The following is a 22,100-nucleotide window of genomic DNA, read 5'->3' as shown; positions in this document are numbered from 1 at the left end:
AAAATAACTTCCCATGGCTGCTGCTGTCTGGGTCTCAGTATCTGAAGTGTGTCTAAGTCTATTTGCACCACATCTATCTGCCTGTCTTCTTGTCACTGGGTGTAAGGTCTTGGAATGCACTGAAATTTGTATCTCGGAAGCTAGCGCAACATTCAAGCTGTTTGCAGATAGACTGAAGAACTGTCAGTTTCAGTTTTCCTAACTTTGTTTTGTATTATTCTGGGATGCATGGTTAATCCCAAGACTTGCACAGCTTGTTGCATGGAATAAAATAAATCTCCTAACTCCTGTTTGTCATGCACAAGCATCAGTCGTAAGACCAGTTTTGGTCCAAAAAAAAATTTTCTCATGAATTTTTATATTTCTTAATATATGCACGGTAGTGTTGTTGTTTTCTTCTGCGTGAATGTTATGAAATTTTGAACGCTCTTGATTTGTTTAAATGTGGGGAGCCAAACATTTAAATGTAATTATCAAGCAGATGCTGAAAAAACAAGCTTGTTTTTACTAAAATAGAGCATGTATGCCAGATGAAAAAATGTCCCTCTACAAATGGAGATAAAAAAGACCTCCTGCTGTTTCTTGGCATGTCTTTCTCATTGTCACACTTGCTTTTCTAAAACCTTTCTCCATGCCATGTAATTTCCCTCTGTCCCTCTTAGTGAATGTTTCCTGTTCTCGCTCTACTTAGACACATATTTTTGTGTCTTTGACCCATCCTCTGTGTATTGATCTTGGATTTCGTGATTAAAGTGAAGCTATGCCAGTAATGTGATGAGTGCTCACATGGTGCTTCGCTGAGGGCACAGTATCGTTTTGGTTGAGTGTTGCCATAGCAGCTTTGTGGAGCTGAAGCGGAAAGGAGCGGGGGGGAAGCATTGTAGATGAAATGTGTTGTTGGGCAAATCTCAGACCTGCATCAGTATTCAAAACATAATCAGTACATTTAAGCTTGATTAATTAAGCTGATTGCTTTTGTGAAAACCTTATAGACGATTCAAGGTTTCCTAAAATGACACAATAAATTGACGTTCTTTTAGAAAAAAGATGCTCTTTTAATTTGTTTTAGAAATTGTGATGAGAATATTAATTTCATCTTTGAGCATAGTGAATGCTTTGCATCTCTAAAGGTTTTGAACATTTTGAGCCTTAGAAGCACCAAGTGGTCACACAGAGTTTCAAAATAGCCTTCATATTATCTGACACGCTGTCAGTTCCTCTGATTATATATCATAAGAATGAGCCCTGTTATTTTATGTATTTTTTTTGTAACAGTGCCTCATCCTATACCTTGCTTTCGTCACCTTATTAGACATCTTCACACAAACCACAAATCGTCTTGCTGACTACAGTTAAGATCCAGCACATTTTTTTTTCTTTTTTCTTTTGGTTCCCAAGTGCCACTTTAGCTCACTTTCAACCATGTTAGCACCAGGAAGCTTCTCCCCAACAGATGACACTGACTGAGGCCAGCTGAAGCTATGGTGTAAGACAGCTTTCACGATACTGTGTTCAGAAGGTTTTTTTCCCTTTTCTTTACATGGTAGGTTGCACTGGTGTTTAATTGCAGTTTGCTCCACACAGGAAAACTGTTCATTTCTTCCATCCCAGATTTTGTTTTTCTCTTTGCTGTCAGTCAGGGGCTTTGGATTTGTCATGCTCTCATAATTTCCAGAGTTTGGCAACTGTGGAAATGCACTTAGGTTCTCTTTAGCAGAACTTTTTTAAGGACTTTTTAGGGTACATAATTATTAGTTGCCTGACAACACAGTGTTAGGGAGCCACTTATCGAGCTCAAGATAGTATCCCTCTATTCACAGTCATGATGTTTAACTAAATGAAGCCTTTTGTGACTCCACCTCCATATTTTATCCATTTTAGGGTGGAAAATATATATTACCTAGTGTGAAGTGTTAGCTTTTCCTTGAGTAAGTACAGCAAACTTTGAACCTCAAACCAGATTTTCCATTTCAAGTTCAAGTACAGTGGAACCCCGACTTACGAAATTAATTCGTTCCCGAGGGTCTTTCGTAAGTCGAAAATTTTCGTAAGTCGAAGCACCCATCGCGCGTTTTCAATGAGGCGATGCTGAACGATAGGCTATAGGCTAATTGCTAACTAGAACAACAATATGTCGTTCAAGTGGAACAGCGAAGCGCAAGTACGGAAGCCAAGGGGTTGTCACATGATTTGGAAGGCATTGTGGGCATTGTAGGCTCAGCCAATCAGAGCCAGCGGATTTCGTTACGCGGGCATTTTGCCGTAACATGGGCAAAAATATTGCCGTTCAGTGCCTTCGTAACTTGAATTTTTCGTGAAACGGGGTATTCGTAAGTCGGGGTTCCACTGTATTTAATAATATAAGAAAAAAAGGAGTGTCTAGTGTAAGGCAATTTAGTGCCATGAACATCAAAAAAGAACATCACATCGGACGATTTGTTAAGACAGAAGTGCCAAGGAAACAAAATTCAAAGTAAAAAATGAATGTGCAGTGGAGACACAGGCTGTCCTTTTCAGCATCGTTAGAAGAAAGTTTTTAGTCCTTATTGTTTATCCAGATGTGTGGGTTTTTTTATTTTATAGGGATAGTTTGGTCTAACAATGTGGACATACAAAAAACAAACCGGAGAAAGACAGTGACTGAGTTTAATTGGGTAATTGATTGAAGTATTTCTGACTGCCTTGGTCTTCAGGATGCAAACTGAAGCATGAATGTATGATTGTGTTTAAATGTCAGCCGTCTCTGTGTGGGATGCCATTGCTTTTCATTTTCCCCATATTTCATTTCCTGCTTTTTGCATCTTATGTGTGAATGTGGGAGTTTGTAGTATCTTGCAGTAAAAAATGACTTTTTTCCTGTTTTCTTGTGAGTGGTACAATTAAATTATAAAAAGTCATATGGTCAAATGTCAGTCTTTATGACAATTACCTTTCCTGTGTGATTAAATCTCCATTGTGACCTCTCTATTGGGCTCTCAACAAGTGGAGGGAAGGTGCTTCTCTCGGCAGACACTAAATGTTCTCCAACACATATTTTAGTTTCAACTCTTTAGTGTCAACTCATGGCCTGTATTCTAAGGAGCTTGGAAAGAAAAGCGTCTGGACTTCTTAAAGTTGCTTGAAGACGTTTCACCTCTCATCCGAGAAGCTTCTTCAGTTCTAAGGTCAAATGGCCGAGAGTCCCAGATTTAAACCCAGTGGGAGTATCCCCCCAAAGAGGGACAAAGGACCCCCTGGTGATCCTCTAATCACATGAGCCAAGGTGTGAAAGCGGGTGTGGGACCTAATCAGCCAGGGTTTCGGGTGAGCTCATTGTTAAACCTGGCCCCACCCTATCATGTGAATTCCTGAGGTCAGATGGCCCAGAATGTGAGTGGGCGTTAAGGCGTCTGGGAAGGGATCTCAAAACTGGATTATAGATGGCAGACAATTGGTGTCGTAAACCACCGCCTCTGTTCAAAGATGGTCGCTCACAGTGGACATAGATGGCCTCTTTCACTCCTCTTTCAAACCATCTGTCCTCTCTGTCCAAAATGTGAACATTGGCATCCTCGAAAGAGTGACCTTTATCCTTAAGATGCAGATGGACTGCTGAGTCTTCACACCCGATCAGATCTGCACACTGTTAGACCTCTGCCTCACCACTACATATTTCAAGTACAACGAGGGTTTCTACAGACAAAAACATGGCTGTGCCATGGGCTCCCCCGTGTCACCTATTGTAGCCAACCTTTACATGGAGGAAGTGGAAAGAAAGGCTCTTGGCTCTTTTAAAGGGAGAGTACCCAGCCACTGGTACAGATATGTAGACGACACCTGGGTCAAAATCAAAACACAAGAAGTGGAATCCTTCAATGCGCACATTAACGCCGTGGATAAAAACATCAAGTTCACCAGGGAAGACACAAAGGACAACTGCTTGCCCTTCCTAGACTGCGCTGTGCACATTGAAGAAAACGGCAACCTCAACATTGAAGTTTACCGGAAGCCCACACACACGGACCAGTACCTCCTCTTTGACTCCCATCACCCTCTGGAACACAAACTTGGAGTAATCAGGACCCTACACCACCGGGCAGAACATGTTCCCTCTAAGCCTGAAGGGAAAAAGAAGGAACACACACATGTAAAGGAAGGACTCAAAACATGCGGTTATCCCAACTGGGCGTTCATGAAGTCAGCAAAGATGCACAGAAAAGAAGATCAGACACCAGCGAGGGAGGATAAGAAAGACAGACGCAACAACGTTGTCATCCCCTATGTAGCTGGTGTATCAGAGAAACTCAGGAGAGTTTTCTCCAAGCACGACATCCCAGTGTACTTCAGACCCAGCAACACACTCAGACAGAAACTGGTTCACCCGAAAGACAAAACTCCAAAACACAGACTTAACAACGTGGTGTATGCTGTACAGTGCAGCGAGGAATGCCCAGACCTCTACATCGGAGAGAACAAACAGCCACTTCACAAGCGCATGGCACAACATAGAAGAGCCACCTCCACGGGACAAGACTCAGCAGTCCATCTGCATCTTAAGGATAAAGGTCACTCTTTCGAGGATGCCAATGTTCACATTTTGGACAGAGAGGACAGATGGTTTGAAAGAGGAGTGAAAGAGGCCATCTATGTCCACTGTGAGCGACCATCTTTGAACAGAGGCGGTGGTTTACGACACCAATTGTCTGCCATCTATAATCCAGTTTTGAGATCCCTTCCCAGACGCCTTAACGCCCACTCACATTCTGGGCCATCTGACCTCAGGAATTCACATGATAGGGTGGGGCCAGGTTTAACAATGAGCTCACCCGAAACCCTGGCTGATTAGGTCCCACACCCGCTTTCACACCTTGGCTCATGTGATTAGAGGATCACCAGGGGGTCCTTTGTCCCTCTTTGGGGGGATACTCCCACTGGGTTTAAATCTGGGACTCTCGGCCATTTGACCTTAGAACTGAAGAAGCTTCTCGGATGAGAGGTGAAACGTCTTCAAGCAACTTTAAGAAGTCCAGACGCTTTTCTTTCCAAGCTCCTTAGACTACGATGACCTGGATGACTGAGAACCTTCACAGACCCATGGCCTGTATTGCACAGTGAGATTAGTATGTGCTATTTCTAAGGTTGTGATTCCTGTACTGTCATGCTTTGACCGTACAGTTTTGATCTTTAATACTCACTTTTAATAGGTACATCTGTTCAACTGCTCGTTAATGCGGATATCTATTCGGGCAATTACATGCCAGCAGCTCCCTGCATTTTGGTATGTTGACAGTGTAATGGCAACCTGCTGATGTTCAACCTAGCTTCAGAAGTGGGGGAAAGAAAGTGCCCCTGATGCCAGAGGTGAGAGAACAATGGCCAGGCTGCTTCAGTCTGCTAAGAAGACAACCAAGCTATGCAGAAGACCACAACCTGTCAGCTAAGAACATGAAACTGATGCTACAGTTTCCATGGACTCACCAAAACACAATTAAAAATTGGAGAATTGTTGTGCATCTGAGTCTCGATTTCTGTTGCAGCATTCACATGGTAAGGTGAGAAACTGGTGTAAACTACGTGAAAGCATGGATCCATCCTACCTTATTTTCTTGGCACACTTTGGGGCCCTTTGTGTACCAGCTGAGTATTGGTGAACCATCACAGCCTACTTCAAAAGTGTTGGTGACCATGTCCATCCCTTTAAGACCACATTATCTTCTGACGGCTGCTCCCATTATTATAATGGGCCATGTCACGTAGCTCAAATCATCTTAAACTGGTTTGTTGAACATGAAAATGAGTTTATATATTATACTGGCCTGCACAGTCACCAGATCTTAAGCCAATAGAGCACCTGTGGAATGTGGTGAAACTGGATATTTGCATAATGGATGTGCAGCTGATAAATCTGCAGCAACAGGGTGATGCTATCATGTTAATATGGATCTCTGGGGGTGCATTTCCAGCATCATGTTGACTCTATGCCATAAGGAATTAAGGGAGTTCTGAAGGCAACATGGGATCCCACCATCTACTAGCAAAGTTCAGACCAGTGAGTCTGCCTTTTCTTCTTTTTCTTCTGTAGAGTAATTTGTTCACATCAGAGAGAAAAAATTCCATGTATATTTCCACCAAGACCATGGGGAAAATGTCATATTTCCTTCCACTGAAAGATTTCACAGAAGACAAAACATTGTCCTTTCTCGTTTGCCTTTAAGTCGTCATTAGTGATAGCGAGTCCCTTATTTCCATGTTTGTTTTTTATTATTTTAATTATGAGCTGTGATTATGAAGTTTATCCTTTGTTTCTAAACCTTCAGCATTTGAAGCCACTTCAAAGAATCGTCTTGTGTAGATGAGTTGATTTCTCTGAAGGTATCACCCCATTAGGTTGCATCCCTTCACCACATCATTTTGGTTGTCAAACTTATTTGTCAGAAATTCTCTTGAGATTTAGTCTTCCGTTACAGTCAATTTGTAGAATTACAGGACATGGGATTTGTCAAATTTGAAACCGAATCAGTGTGCTGTCTCCTTTGTCTCCAGTATGGTTCCAGTTTGAGAATATAGTATGCAAACTAAAGAGAACCCATTAGCACTTTTTATTATGACCCCTTCAAACCCCTTGTGATGAGCAAACTAACTTCAAGTGTGAAATCACTGGAGTGCCTTTTACATTTTAAAAAGGCATCAAGTACTTTGAGATCAGGTAACAGGAATATGAAGCAAAAGCAATGCTGTATATTTGACTTGCAGTTTTTGTCCTGCACTCATCAGTCATGAATCAGAGCTCGAATACTTCAGTGATGCTTTCTTCACAAATCACATTTCCTCCATGTTGTGCAGTCTAAAAAACTTGATCCTCTAGTTGTACTCTTGACCTGATGCACTACCTTCTAAAACTGATGCTTGGTCTCGGGTCATTGCCAAAGATTCGGCACTCATCGCTAGAGATGATCCTCAACATTAAAGTTAAGTAAATTTGATGCCGAGGTTGACTTTTATTCTCTGCAGAAGTTGGAGGTCCATGGAGACAGATCATAGTCATCATCTTACATCATTGCAGACTGAGTGCTGAAGCACTAACACTAAGCAGATTTTGATGTATCAGAAGACTGTTTTAGCACTAGGCTGTTAAAGAAGGTAACAGTAGTGTTTCTCATAGCCATCTCTAATAGCCACATTACACTAAAATTGTAATTATTATAGTTATGTAACTTTCATTACAGAGAAATATATAGTGTTGAAGTGCTTTAGCTTAACTTCGTAAAAATAGTGACCTTAAACTAACATTTGGGTATTTGGTTTACCACATTATCACGATACCAAACCTTTTGATCCTCCAGTAAATAAAATTATGAATGAATCTAAGTGATTGTTGATATGCTAATAACATCATTGTTGTGATGTGATTTTATGTCCTTGATAATCATGCAGTGAACATATACTATTGTGACAACTGAAGACTTATTTCAATAATCAAGTGGGGATGTTTAGTAATCTAACATAACCTTGAAGTCTTTACCCTATGGTACAAGTGTTGTGCCAGAAAGAACACGAAGAAACATGTATTATTCTACATGAACATAAATGTCCAGTGACAGATATTAATCTCGTGTCATAGAATAAAGTCACATTTAAAAAGTCAGATATCAAAGGAAAATATTAATTTTCTTTCAATTCAGTTTCATTCATATAGTGCCAAATCACACCAACAGGTGCCTCAAGGCGCTTCATATTGTAAGGTAGAGACTCAACAATAATAAAGAGAGAACTCAAACAATCAAGCCACCGCGTATGAGCAAGGATTTGGCAATAGTGGGAAGAAAAAACTCCCTTTTAACAGGAAGAAACCTGCAGGGGAACCAGGCTCAGGGAGGGACAGCCATATGCTGCGGCAGGCTGGGGTGATGGAAGGAAAACGGGACAAAAGACACTGGAAGAGCAACTGAGATTAATATCTAATAATTAAACACAGAGTGATGTGTAAGCACATAGTAAGTGAAAAGGGTGAGTGAACACAAAACACTCATGGGAAGCAGCCTAAAAATATGAAATCACTACCACAAATTAATAGTTCATGGTAAAACTGCTCCATGGAACATTGATACTATACAATATCAGTATTGTACTGCACAGCACACTATGGCATTGTGGCTTTTCATCCTGTTTACTCAAAGTTTTTCCTCTTCTCTCTTTTTTCCTTAATCATTTCAGCTAGATTATTTTGGTTGCCTGAACCAATCAGTTAAACAGAAATTATCATATAATAGAATACAATAAAATAGAATAGAATGTATTGCACTGCACCTCTACGCACTGTGTTACACGTATAATAAGACAGAACAGCCAGAGAGATTGTACTTCTGAGTTTCAGGTGCTCATTTCTGATATTTGATTTTTTTTTTTCCTATCTTCAGAGTAGTACCGGTCACAGATGCTAAAATCTGTTCTTTATGACACAGAAAGGAAGTAAAGTTGTGCTCTAATTGGTCTGGTCTTTTATTTCATCTTACCATCTGGCTTTGCGTGTTTTCCAACCCTCCGCTGATCTTCCTTCTGTTTCAGAAAAACAGAATTAAATCTGACAAAATTTGACAATATCGCTCTGAAGTATTATGTGTGGTTTCAAAATACACACACACACACACACACACACACACACACACACACACACACACACACACACACACACACACAGTGTGAGCCTGCAAGTATAAATAAACAAGAAAACAATTGTTTAGATGCAAATATGATGGTTTAATTTTACTGCACAAAAATCAGTTCATGCTTTTAACATGGGAGCTTTTAAATTCTGCCCAGTATTAGCTTTTAATTAAAGAACAGTGACTTCCCCAGATGTTTTATAACTTCAGTTCTGCTTACAATTACTCCACTGAATACTTTTTTTTTTTTTTTGACTTGAATTCAGATGAAAATGCAACTCATTTTTATTTTAGGGTTCGTGACCTTTAAAAAGTTTCCATGAAATTCTCTTGACAGGAGAATAAAAACAGAGCTCTCTGAACCCACCCACACAACATTCAAATGATTTACATTATGCATATGTGGGAAAGAAATTTAGTGATGTTCAGAAACTGTTGGCAGTGTTGGTGTGTTACAGCTCAGCCTGTAATGTGAAGAGCGGAGCTGGGAGCGAGATCAGTGTTTTTATTCGGGGAAAAAAGAAAAGAGAAATACAGAGAAGATGAGCACAACAGATAAAATATACTTTAGATAAACAACAGAAATAATGTAATATCAAAACCAATATTTGTTTCATTCTGAAAATTTTTTCAAATCAGACATGAAGCATTTTTTTTCTTTTAATAAGTCTTTTACCAAGAGGGACGCTTCCAAGACACGAAAATGTGCTTAGAGGAATAAAACTATGGATTTATTTGAGAAAGATGGAGTCGGAAAGAAATGTAACACTTAGTAATTTTCTTGGATGAAAGAATGTATTACATTACCATTGTTCTCTCTTTTGAAACTAATCAGACAGATACAGACACTTACTGTGCCTGGTGTTATTCCACTGAATATAAAAAATACAGCACAGAAAGTCTCATCTGTCTCGCCACAAAAAGACAGCAGCAGTAGCGATTGTGCCATCATGCAAATAGATACTCGGTGAAGACCACATGCAGGGATGCTCATTTTGTTTCCTCAGTTGTTTGTGTGTACTCTGGTTTTAAAAGTATATACACACAAATGTTGGTAGCCTACAAGGTTACATGTGGAATATGGAAAATCGTAGACAAACAGCTGGGATTGAGGACGGCAAAAGTTCTGTAGGCAGTAAAAAGGGTCTGTAACGGATCATTTAGAGGATAAATCTTTAAGGGGACTGCAGTGACTCTTGAACACAGTTATGCATTACACGAAGAAAACACACAAAACAACATGTAAATCTGCAAAAGAAGAAACTCTGTACTATTGAAAGCTTGACTACTGTAAAAATGATTTTAGGATATGTATTGAGCACCATTTGGCTTCCCCAAAAATGTGAGGGAAGCCACATTTTTGGGCTTAATTAGCACTGTGATTGTTCCACAGTGCTAATTATGTAATTAGCACTGTGGAACAATCATTGTTCCTCATAAATCACTTTAAAATCAGGAACATCTAAATATCAGAAGCAGTCACAACTCCAATTTGATGGACATTTAGCCTGATAACATGTTTGAGGCTCATATAAACAAATGTGGACGATAGGCACTCACAACATTTCTAATTCATCAGTGCCTCAGGCTTCTAACAGGAACACAGTGAAGGTGATATGTCTAAAACTGCCAAAACATTCTTAGATTCAGTCATTTTAAAGCGTCCAAGGTTGCTTTTAAAATAGTAAAAAAAAAAAAAAAGTACAAGTGATATGAGATGGCCAAAAAACACACAAAACAAACAAACAAACAAACAAATAAATAAATAAAACGTATACATCAGGCTGCTTATCTAAAAAACAAATAAGAACACGACTCCAGTAATTCCTGCTCTGGCTCTTCCTGAAGGTTTAGGTGAAATAAAAGAAAAAAGTAGCACAAAAAAAGACTGCAGACAAAGAGACGTGTTAAAATGCTATTATTGCAGGTTATTACATCTGTTTGCGATGGAGTCGGGTGGATATCACTGTGAGCTGTGTGAATAAATCAATCTGCAACTCTTACAAGCAGAAGCTTGTGAAATAAGGTTTGAAAACCTGAACTCACAGCGGTTTCTGAACCATTTTTGCAGAGTTTTTCAAAGTCTGTAGATTGCCATGTTTTGTTTTCCTTTCCTGTTCTTCAAGGTAGAGTGTGCTTCCTTAAACCAAAGTGCTGTAATGTGAAAAAGACTTTACCAAACCCTGAGTACTTTGTTGTGTGTACTTTGAGTCTCATTCACAGCTGCCAAAGGATTATCCAGTTCTTGGCCCTGTCCTGTTAGCTATCGTGTTACTGTCTGTTGAGATGCCATGCTCCACATTACTTCCTTCTTGAACCGTTGCGTTTGACAGATAATTAATAAGTCATAATAACAGCTTGAATAACAGCTACATGGTATTCAGTAGGCTGGAAAACCTATATCTTTCTTTATGACATCATTATGGAAGCTGGTAATAATCTTAAATTACATGGTAGTCAATGTAAAAAAACATGCTTTTTAAATATGTGTTTATGAAAAAAAGAACTGAAAAAATATAAAATGCTCAAGATGTATTAATAATTCAAATTCCAGCAGAAATAGACCTTGAAATGGTGACTGCAACATGTCAGAGAGGCTGTTCAGGTGGATATTTAACTGTGGTTAGAGCAAATTTTCATTCACTAACTTCCCTCACATATTTTATAAATAGAAAAAGCTTAATGTCATTAAATTAATATTGTGTCATCCACAATTATCTGAAAATGTCAAAACAGTTTCAAAAAAAAAAAGAAAAAAGATCATGAACTGAAAAATTGTTCTTGGATATAAAACATCAGAACAATGAAAAAAAGTTTGCTATTTTTATTTGACTGTGACATAATAGTCCTCAGTCTCAAATTTGGGACTGCTGTGTCTGACATCCTTTTGGAATAAGGCATAATGGTGCTAATTTACATTCAGTAAACAGTTACACAACCCAGTGCTTTGTGCACACTTTTCTGTTCTGTCTGCATTGCGAGTTTGGTAACCGCTTTCTCTTCTGAAAAGGTCATGTAAGGAAATAGGTCTTGGCTGACCTAAAGGTACAAAAGGAAAATGGATCTTGTGTGAACATGCACACACTGTGGAAGGATTTTTATTCATTTCCCTCCAAGGTGTGTACGGTGAGAATAATGAAAAATTTAGGACAGTCTGTCTTCAGGTCATTGAGCTGCCTTCGTCAGATGTTTGGTGTTTTCTTTACACACACACGCACACATGCATGCTCTCAATCTGTCACTGGCCTGTATGACAACCTGAAACAGTCCCCAAGCACACTTTCCAGTTCACAGAATCCACCCTTGCCTCCTTAACGCGTTATGTGTTTTACATACTTGCATACTTGAGTCTTTCAGAAGCAGCTCTGATAGACTCCAAATCACTCATTGGGAAAATCGGAATGTCAAGAATAGCAGGATGCCATAAGGCGTAAGACATCAGATTTAATTATTTTCCTCAACAAAAACCCTGCAGGTGCTCTTGAAACACAAAGTGAACCTAATTTAGAGTCCCATATAAACACATTAATAACAATTATGTATTTATATGCTCCATATTTTTTTTTTTATCCAGATCTTCTCTCTGCTCCTTGCAAATAGAATGTTTGAACCACAAGTGTGGGGTGCTTCTGTGTTCACACTAATGATATCCCTCAAAATCTAAAAGTCGAAAAAACAACTGGAAAACAGGCACTTTGGGCAGTCTCAATCCTGCGTTTAGGTGAACGAAACTCCAGCAGCACTTTTAGTATAAACACGATGTTTATTTGCTCTCTAACGGTCTGCCTAATATGCCAGCCCATAATAGAAAAATGTGAGACAATGTACAGATGTCAGCGCTGCAGTAACAACTTGGGAAATATGTAACGGCTAAATCAGAGGTGTGGTTACACTTCACTACTTCTTCGATTCCTCCCGGTTATGTATAGTGACGTTTTCTGTATGTGTGTGTGCGTGCAGGCCGCAGGGTACTCGAATGATGTCAAAACCTGCGGGTGAGCAGCTCTCCAGTACTACCGTCAGCGAAGCCTCCACTGCCATCACCTCTTCCACTGTGGACACTTCAGCCTCCAAGGTTAGTCTGTAGTTTCAGTATTTACCTGTGTATGTGTGTGTTTGTGTGTTAGTTCCACATTTGTCACTTTCAAACAATGTCCTTTCTTGATTCGTTCTGGACTGGTTTTATGCTAGGGTGACCATCCAGGCTTTTTGGTCTTTGAATTTTGTCTCTTACGTTGAAATCTTTAGAAATTATGAGGCTTCATGTCTTTGTCCTGTTTTGTGAGAGTTAAAGCATATGAATCAAGTAGTAGTAGGGGTTGCATTGGCAGTACTGGAGTCTTCAGTTAGTTAACATCCACAATCAGTTTTGTGTTAAATGCACTGCACTGAAAAGCCAAGTAGTACATGAGCCATCAATAAAGCTCTGTTAGCTCTGTAATAAACCTACGATGTTCTCTGCAGCTTGTTAATGAAGAAAATCACTCCATTAATTCACCAGTGCAAAGGTTTAAAATGATCATTAAACAAGAAAACGATGCTAATATCTGAATATACACAGGTACAACCACTGAACACAGTGAGGCATGACAAACAGACGGAGATGTCTTTTTAGTCTCTGGTACAGGAGAAATCCATTCTTTAGAATCGGTCAAGAGATGAGCGCTGGTTATCCATGGCTAGCCCCGAGAATGATCACAGCAGCCTGGGCTAGTGGGGAAAAACATTATTTGTGGCCAGTGACTGACCTGATTAGCAGCAATTTTCAGCTGACTCACAGCAAAACGGAATGATGGATGACGATGAGAAAATGGAAATTAAAAGCTTTTTGCAGCTGATCAAACTCTATTATGGCCATGCAGGGATATAGACCTGAGGTGTAGTTTGAAATGGATGTAGAGGTTGTAGGTTTGCACCATGATTAAGTGCAAAGTTGTCTGCTGGATAGCTAGATTAGGTGTGTTTCTATATAACATAGAAATTGAATACTAGAATTACACTTAATAAAGCTGGAGCATAAACGTCTTGGATGGGCTCCTAGTACACATAAGTAACAGCAGCAAAATGCTCCCAAAAGCACAAACAACACAACCACGGTTGAGACGTCCAGTTCACCTGCATCACTATAAGTCCCAGTACTATACGAATTAATTAGTCATAAAGGAATTCACCCAACTCATGGTTACTATAAAGGAAGAAAAAGGACAAAAGGATGCAAGGTGCGAAGATGCAAATGTGTTTTGTAAATTTTGGTATTTAAACATTGAAGTCTATTGAGATGTAATATAAGCCTTCACAACCTTTTTTTCCTGCTAAAGATTGACTGTGTAGATTCAGACATTTGATTTAGTGAACTCAGTATTACAGTAAGCTTCATTGTGATTAGGATAATTCCTTTTGTAAGTTACTTATGGTATATAGCTGATTCCACATTCCTTCCAGTATATTGTATTACCACTATACTACATCAATGAAAAATAGATTTGGTCTGTTTTCATAACCCCCCTCTTCCCCCTTTTCTTCTATTGGAGCTTATTTGGGGTTTTTTGGCAACATTTAAACTCCAGGTCTTCAGGTTTAATTTCTAGAATGCACACTAGTATTATTGCACAGTGATCATATCTATGAAACAAAACTGAATTATGTTTGTAGTGGAGAAAGCACTTTTCTTTTGACTGTTTAACCTTGTTTTTGGTCGTCCTTGGCTCGGGCTATTTAAAATTACAAAATACTTGAAGCAAATCAGCACAGACAGTGCTAATGAATTCCAATTTGGGCTTCCAAATGCAGATCTCATGCAGGATACATCCCTTGTCATCTGGTTTAGTACACCATAAAGATGTCCATGCCACTTTTTTCAGTATAAATCTTACACTTGGTTTATACTCACACATGTATGCAGCTCCATGGTGGCGTGAAATCTCATCCTGCCCTACCAACAGGTGCCTCGGGACCAAGATTGAACATGTGTCATCGTGTATGGTACAGAGATGACAGGGTATCCATCACAACGCCCCATCACCATTCCCACACCCAGTGTTTTTCTGGTCTGCAGCTCTCCCAGGTGCTCTGGCTCATCACCCCTGCCGTTAAGCAGCCGGGAAATGGCACAGGAGCCTTATCCTTAAAAGAAAAACTCTTAACAAAAGAATCTTTTTCTCAGAGGAAAGATGAGTCATTCGTACCCCCCTTGCTTTGCGCACAATCTTAAAATGAATCCGTATTTTGAGTAAATCACATCTCTTCCGCCTCTGACAAAACATCAGAGAAGCAGTGAGACGTCCCACTTTCCCCATGAGCTGTGTCTCGCCGTTCTCCTGTAAGCACTTGTGTTCACTGGCTGCATATTTAGTGATGTTGTGTTCACAACTAACTTCTTTGGGATTTATCAAAGTCCGTGTCATTTAGACATTTCTGTTGGCTCCCAGTATCCTCTTATGAATTGTTTTGCCTTTATATGCCTCATTAATTCGCTGCCTCACTTTTGAAAGTAACTCTGCTCTTCAGGTGCTTCTTTGAGCATTAAAACCAACACATAATAGAACAGAGAACACTGCAGAGTAAAGAGCTGTTCTGTTACAGACTAAACACATATTTGAGTTCCTGCATTAAGGGGGAAACAACAAGAAAAAAGGAAAAAGTCACAAAAATTGGTGGCATGACTCTGTAGTGTTAGCAACACTGATGGTCCTGATTGTAAAATGGATGTAAATTACTTTAGGTAATCTTTAGGTCTTTAGGTTTGACAGGAGAGTTTGGCAGTCACAGATCTGCTTCGACCAAAATGGTTGACTAATGTAGGATAGTTTAGAGGGCTATCACCTGGGAGACATTGTTCAAATTCCATGTGAAGCTAAAAGTCAAGATGATTTATTTTTAGATGAATAGGCGTATGACAGCGCTCATTGTGTGGAAGGGTCTTAGAACAGAGAGCTGCATTTTCCAGATTGAAGCTTAGTGCAATTTTAAGAGTATATTTTTAATTTGGGTATAAAGAAAATTCTTGAAAATAGAAAAAAATCATTTTATATCTTACTGTGATGGAAGTGCAGCTAACAGACCTGATGATTACATTGAGATGCAGGAAACACGTTATGTCCTCTGAAGCTGAACTATATAGCGTTTGTGAAGCTAATATGTGACTCAAAGGTAAAATTTGTATTTCCATTATGTTTTAATTGCTGCCTAATTTATAAACACAGAGAGATTGGCAACAGATTGCAGGCAGTTTAAGTCAGTCTGTGCCGATGGCTCACAACTTCTCTGCAACGTGTCTCTTTTCAGTAGGGAACTCAACTGCTGAAGTGTGTGTGTGTGTGCGTGTGTGCGTGCGTGCGTGTGTGTGTGAAAGATATCTCAGTAGCAAGAATCAAAACAAAATTGGACTTCATTTTGGTTCTTCCTGAGGTAGTTTATGCAGCTGCACTGCAGCCATGGTTAGAAGTATGAGCAGTCATTTTGGAGGCTCTGGAAATGATCGTGCACTATGAGTGTGAAGATGGTGCCTCATCCTTCTCAGAGGACTTGGAGGCTGACATGGAGGAGGCCTCAGACCAGCTCTGACTCATCTGAAGGTGAGAGTGGAGACGAGATGGTTGAAGCAGTGACAGGATGAACTTCTCTATCTCCATATTTTGGTCTCCCACAAAGTCTGCAACGCTCTGCTACATTCCAGCAGCCAGTGGTTGCTGGGACGTAGCAGAGCCACCAGCTATGCACTGCTGCTGATGGATGAAATCCTTCAGCAAATTGTGGCCATGACAGACATGCATGGGAAACACTAGGTGGCTTATGTGGACACAGAGGAACTGCAGGCTTATATAGAGATGCTTATTTTGGACAGTGTTTACAGGTCAAAAAAATTAAAATTAATTAATTTTTTAAAGCTCATCTAAGGGTTAAGTTAACCCGGCTTGACTCTTGTTTGTTATTCTTTACCACTGATTTGATTCATCGTACTGGTAGTGCTCAGCCATCTTTCTAAAGGGAGGGGGAATCACAACCCATGTTTAATTACCTTACCCTCCCAGATATTTCTCATCTGGCTAGGGAATGGAGCCGGTAGCCCTCGGGTCTCAGAGGGGTGTCTCTTGGCATTTTGGTTGTCTGATTGTGTGCCATTAAAATAGCAAATAGCTGGTTTGACTCTCAGTCACACACCTACAAGACAGAGTGCTACTGTGCAGCAGGGACCACAGTCTGTTCCACAAAATTACATTCGGCCTAAAAATAGACCACTGCATCGTATACACACACACACACACACACACACACACACACACACACACACACACACACACACACACACACACACACACGTAACAGAGAAAGAAATATCTCTGAAATACACACATAGTATATTTACAGATATGGGACTCTAGTGTGACAGGATTGGACTGTGTCATCCTCTGTCAACCAATCCTCTCACTAATTACTGAGTGCATTTGTTTTTGTTTTTCAGCTGCTGATGCCTCCCGGTGCTGCTACCAGTCCATTCACACGCTTATGCAGCCGTCATGCCAAATGTTTTATTATACCAGCAGGGGAGGTGACAGGGTGTGCACGTCTTACTTTATATGTATGTGTGTATATGTGGTGCCGGGGGAACAGGCCTTCTTCTGAGGATTTGAGAGTAGAGGATGGTCTAATGAGATTTCTTGAATATTTGCACAGTGCACAAGTATGTTATCCAGCAGGCCGGCACAAACAAGAATCTAAGAAAGGTTTGTTTAGCCAAAGAAACACCAGCACCCAGTATTACTGTATTACTTACTTATTATACTTATTATAGGTCAGTGGGCTGAAATGGCACTGAATACTAACAAAATGTTAAATACGTCTAAGAACTGGCCTATCAGGGTATTCCTTACAGTAAAATCTACCTGCTTTCAAGGCATTTTTTCTTGCCGTTATCTGACATAATGATGTGTTCAGTATGAGCTGCTTAGGGCTGGGCCATATCATACCGTTCACGGTAATACCGGTATAATGTTGGGCAACGATAAGAAAATGAAATATCGCGATAGAATATGGGCAAAACGCGCATGCGCAGTGCCTTTGTTTTCATATACACATGGCGGAAAAAGCATGGCGGCGACGGAGAATGAGAAGGGCGAAAGCGGATCGTTGAATGAAACAGATGAACCAGAATTGGTTTGTAAAAATGCTGCAACTTCAGTGGTGTGGAACTGGTTTAGCTTTCGTCCGTCAGATACACAACAAAGCACTATTTTTGGTAGAGCATGCTAGCGGGCCGTTTTTATTACCGTGTGTTTTGGAAAATCGGCACACTTAAAATCAATCCTTTGATTTTTCTGAAAATCGACAGTGCCCCTTATAATCCCGTGCGTCTTATGTATGAATTCTGGTTCTGTTTACTGACCTCGAAACGATTTTATGTGGTACACGCCGCTCGAAAATCTGTTCAATGTTTTAGTACGACTTTGCTAAGCTACGAACCCGCACCGCTTGATGGATTGTCGGAGCATTACGGCTATCGTAGGCAGGAGCCTCGCGGAGTGATACGTACTGTGCTTCAACATAATATTACCGTATTGTGTGTGTATAACCTCTTTTTAAGTTTTGTGGATATTATACATGGTTATGCTGAGGATATGTCGGCCAATTTCCACTAGAAATGCCTTTTGGTTAAACTGTCAGCCAGGAATTTGCATTTGCACTGTTAAATTTTTATATAACTTTAATGCACATAAAAAACAGCTGCTTGTTTAAGTGAAAATACATTGATGGTTTTTTTGCACTAATAAAGTTGTGGAGTTGTAAAGTATTTTGTTTAGTGTCAATTATATCGTCAGTTATATCGTTATCGCAAATTTTCAAATGTATATCATGATAAATATTTTTGGTCATATCGCCCTGCTCTAGAGCTACTGTTTGTGCATGGCGGGTGATATCACAGCTGTTTGTTTTTTCTTTCCTACTGCATCTTATTTCCAAAGTTCTTCTGTCAAAGTCCTTTCCTGTTTTAACAGTGTTCCCCTCACTTTTAAATACTGCACTACCCTCCAGCACCCCAAATCTGCAGAATTTAATGTGCTAGTGTCCTGTAATTACCACCTGCACTGCAGCGGCTCAGCCAAAGTTAAAATGTCTTACGTCAGCACCTCTGTTATTACATATCCAAAATATTATTTCAGTTTATTTCAGGCATGCTTGATGTCTTCTAGTTAGTAAAACTTTACTAAATATATGTAAATAAACAAAACAAGAATCAAGAAAAAAACAAAATCACACAGTGGAAACATGGAGGTCACCTGGGTCCACATCAAAAGTTTTGCCCAGGGCCACCTAAATCTTATTAATCTGCCCCTGGTTTCACCCAGTGGAAGCTGGTATAAAATCTTCTTGGCTCTGAATGAGAATGACAGTTAATAGTAATATATTTACATAAATTAATTAAAAAGAATTTATGCAATAACCTTCGTTTAGAAAAAAAAAAAAAAAAAAAAAAAACTTTAATATTGCACCTGCCATTATTATAACCCAAAATGCAATATTACAGCTGCATAAGTTAGTTATGATATTCAAGGTCATCTTAAAATAAATGGGGATACGGAGTTTTTTTCTTATTTTAAGGAACTTTAATTTACTCTGGTCATTTTTAAAAAGAATCTTTGGACTTTCTTCCTAAGCATTACAAACATAATGCACATCAACACAGTCTTTTAATACTCCCAGTGTTCTTGCAGTTATTCCCTCACTTTTTTTTTTGTTGATGGTAGTCAGTCAGATTCAAAGGCCAGACTTTCCTGTGTCTGGCAGTTGAAATATTGACCTGCAGGTTACAAGCCCACGTGCCTAACCTTCTGCCTGCCAGTCTAAAGAGGCTTTGTCAATGTCAGACAAATGTCATAGCAAGAGTGACTGTCACAGAGATCTGGTGGAAAAAATTGTCTGTGCTCATATAATGGCTGTAATTATATCACAACTAGGGCAGAAAAAGAAGGGTAGCCGAAAAGAGAAAATTATGGTGTGGGTGAAAGTTTGTTCAGTGATATAAGTAAGATTGAATGGTCTGATGAGACACAGACAGCCTATTTCCAAATATAACCTACTGTAACACAGTAAACTATCCCGCTTTTGCTTGCTGCCTTTTTGACCACGGTTGTCTTAAGGAGAAGAAATATGCCAAGGTGCCTTTAGTGCAGTCATATAGGTAATTAGCACAGTAGATGAATGGTACCGATGAGCTGCTGCAGCTAAGATACAGCCACTTAAAATGGCCACCTCATCAGCAACAGGGCCATGATGGATCCCTCTTTGAATCCTGACCGACTGCCGAATGATGGGTGACCGTATTGGTATCCCCCGTCTAGGACGCCTGGATGATGCAATCATGAGTAGTAACGCCCCTAAGCGGCATTTAGGAAAACCAGTAGTAATGGTAAAGCAGTGTGGAGACGCATTCATTTACAGGCTTGCTACACATATATATATGAGTTTGCATCAAATAATTTACAGGTTGTGCACACCAAAAAAGCCAGACAGAAATTGATGCTTGCATTCTTGCTGACTTGTGTTTCTGAACATCAAAGCATAAAAACATGATTTCATTGCACTGCTAATGTTCTTATATAAAATGCAAAATTGAAATTTAAATGCGCCCTTATTGGGGATGTGGCACTTTGTTGTGAATATGTCTGATGATTAATAAGGTCAGTGAAATGCTGCTGTAGGAGTGAACTCCATAGCTCAGGTACTGTGCTTAAAACTATTGGTAATTCTCGCCATTTACGTTTTCCCAATAAATTAACAGTAATGGCTAATGATCACATTCAAGCTTGCTTATTCAAGTTGTCTGCCACTAAACTTAGTCTGTGTCCAAAGAGCAGCTTTGAAACGCCTTCATAAAGCGAGAGAGCACTTTAAACAAAAACAAGCTAGGTGAAAGTCTGGGCGCTGTAATGTAAAATCTAGAGAAATTATGGATCGCACAAGACTTTGGCACAATATAAGATTTTAACTTAATCTAAAGAATAAATCAAAATATTAAGTTGCAACCTAACAGAAAAAATGAAGGACATGCTCATAATTAAACAGAGGTCTGAAGAAATAAGACCGAGCAAGCAATAGGCTAAATGAAAAATTAAGTTCTATCAGTCTCAAAAATAACTTCCACATGTGGTTTGGGATCTACGAGGAAGCTTGTGTGCAAACAAAATATTTCTTTATTTCTTTACGAAAGCTGTCAAAAGAATTTGAAATTCAATTCATTTTTTTTATAGCGCCAAATCAAAATGGTGCCCTCAATGAGTTTTATATTATAAGGCAAAGACCCTACAATAATACAGAGGAAATCATCTATAGCTAACTATACAAGTCAAAGTTTTTTTGAAGAAAGCACCATCTCATGGTGACACTCTGCAATTGGGTGAAAGGGGCGTGCTTATAGTGGAAAGTAGACACGTCCTAAGGGAAAGAAGGGGGACACTTAGCGGCTGACATTCAGCTGAGGGCTGGCTATCACTGGCTACCAGATCTCTGACTGAAAGCAGCAATTTTGAGTCCTCCTCATGTCAATGCAGGGGGAAGTCAATAACTTTGACTTTGATGGGAGACTGATGGCGGTCCACAACCATTATGTCTCCAGGTTTGAGGTCAGCATGCACTATTCCCAGAGAACTTAGGTGGAACAGTGCATTTGCTAGTTGATGCAAAATTGGCCTCATTTCTCTTATGTAGAGAAGCTGGTTATTTTCCGATCCTCAATGTAGTCAGACAGGCTTTAATCAAGCAGTTCAGAATTTAAGTAGATACGCTTCCCTGTTGTTTATTCCATCATATAATCGAGTCAAAAAATACTTTTGTCTTATTAATGAGAAATAATAAATATTCCAAAGAGAAAAAACACAGGTCTTTCAGAATGAACTGCTTGGTTTCCATTTCAGAAATTGGAGTGTTTTAAGGTTTAACTGCATACAACATCTGCCAAAAAAATGCCAACTAAACCCTTTTATGTACGTGTCATATTGAAATAAATTATTTAAGTACAGTCAAAGATCAAAGTAAAAAAAAATAAATATGTTTGCTCTGTCACCTTGGAGGCTTTCTGACATTAATAGGAAACAAGTTTTTCTGCTACGGAAAACAGATGTTATGTTGCAAACATTGATTAATATTAATAATAATTCAGTGTCCAGAATAACAACCCTCAGGTCAGTGGCTCAGAGTTTAATGGCCAGTGTACATTTTTATTGGCTTATGAAAAAAGCTTTTATTCTTATATTTTTAAATGTTAAGGCAATTTAATTAACACAATATTGTATTTTTTTTCACATTTACTCTGAAAAAATATTACAAAAGCCTTGAAATTAATGTGGTCATGGCCCCCTTTAGACTCACCCCTGTTTGCTGCAGTTATCACTTCCTGTAAAATAGGACAGTTGCTGTCAGCCTTCAGCAAGTGGTTTTACACAGAGAAAAATCTGCAGTAAGGCT

The 22,100-nt window shown here is 39.4% G+C and overlaps 1 protein-coding gene across 6 annotated transcripts in view; it reads left to right on the top strand.

Moving 5' to 3' along the window:
- LOC134631139 (pleckstrin homology domain-containing family A member 7-like) overlaps positions 1-22,100 on the top strand; it is a 144,682-nt gene that overhangs the window by 75,064 nt on the left and 47,518 nt on the right. For all 6 annotated transcript variants that reach the window (XM_063479164.1, XM_063479163.1, XM_063479166.1 and 3 more), the window contains one exon: positions 12,603-12,717. In XM_063479164.1, the coding sequence (XP_063335234.1) occupies positions 12,603-12,717 (115 nt within the window). The remainder of the gene's footprint in view (positions 1-12,602; positions 12,718-22,100) is intronic.

This window comes from Pelmatolapia mariae, linkage group LG7, assembly GCF_036321145.2.
Source record: "Pelmatolapia mariae isolate MD_Pm_ZW linkage group LG7, Pm_UMD_F_2, whole genome shotgun sequence".
In the NCBI taxonomy this organism is placed as follows: domain Eukaryota; kingdom Metazoa; phylum Chordata; class Actinopteri; order Cichliformes; family Cichlidae; genus Pelmatolapia; species Pelmatolapia mariae.
Note: the sequence above shows the minus strand (reverse complement) of the source record. Positions and strands in the feature narration are given on the sequence as shown.